Raw genomic sequence first — 930 nt, 5'->3', positions numbered from 1 at the left:
TTCAACAGAGTAGCCCTTCGAGAACGAGAACGGCAACTCACACGAAGATACTCAGCATGGCGGTGATTTTACTGTTATTACTGTAGTCTAAAACGTATTTTGATGCTCTAAACAAAAGGAGCAAATGATAGGTTAGAACCTCCGCAAAAGCTTGTCCGTCGAAGGTCTTACACGCACGGGAAGAACCGAGACGCGCGGATGCGGATGTTGGAGGGAAGGAGGGAGGTTTGAGTAGAGCTTCCCCCTTCTTGCCCTTTCAGCTGTTTTCTGATTGGAGTGCATTTGAGACCGCGTCAAACGAACTGATCCTTACGAACCATTTGGAGTTATCGAGAAAAACGGCTTCAAACATTGGCGAGTTAAATTCGGACTTAAATGAAGTTTTGCAAAAAGAGGCTTTTCCCACACATACCCATTTTCTCGAGGTGTATCGAAAGAGATCTTGTACTCAACCGAGCAATGGACATGCATCCGGCCACTTCCTCCACTCCGGCACACTCACCAGCAGTCATGCAAGCCCTAGTGTGTCGTCCGAGCAGAGCGTTGCCCTATCTGGTGAAAGAAGGCTGCTTGGGTTGCTGAGACCGGATCCTGAAGGCCACAGTGACATGGATTCCGACGACAGCGTGTGGGAGCCTGTCTCCGAAGGGTCAAGCGCAGAGTCAAGTACTGAAGAGGTTCAGGATGGACTGTCGGACGAGGTGTCTCTGGATGAGATTGCTGAGGACAGAAGCATCAATTTGTGTGGCGAGGACGTTCACGACAAAGTGGTCGGCTTAATCCTGCGAGACAAGTGCAACGATCGTTTCCTCCAGGGGAAGGCTGCTGAACTTGAGGATTTCCTCCGATCGACATCAAACATGACCGCCCAGGAGAAAAGCAGAGCGTTCTGACTTCGTTGGCGATGCTAATGAAGACAGACACCGCAGC

General features: G+C 50.3%; 1 protein-coding gene across 1 annotated transcript; it reads left to right on the top strand.

Moving 5' to 3' along the window:
- Nucleotides 1-608: 608 nt before the first annotated feature.
- Nucleotides 609-893, top strand: PPTG_08659 (hypothetical protein; the record flags this gene model as incomplete). Its single annotated transcript, XM_008902785.1, has 1 exon — nt 609-893. One exon carries the CDS (start codon nt 609-611, stop codon nt 891-893), a length of 285 nt encoding a protein of 94 aa, XP_008901033.1.
- Between the last annotated feature and the right edge of the window lie 37 nt (nt 894-930).

The sequence above is a fragment of the Phytophthora parasitica genome (assembly GCF_000247585.1).
Source record: "Phytophthora parasitica INRA-310 unplaced genomic scaffold supercont2.14, whole genome shotgun sequence".
NCBI lineage: Eukaryota > Oomycota > Peronosporomycetes > Peronosporales > Peronosporaceae > Phytophthora > Phytophthora nicotianae.
Note: the sequence above shows the minus strand (reverse complement) of the source record. Positions and strands in the feature narration are given on the sequence as shown.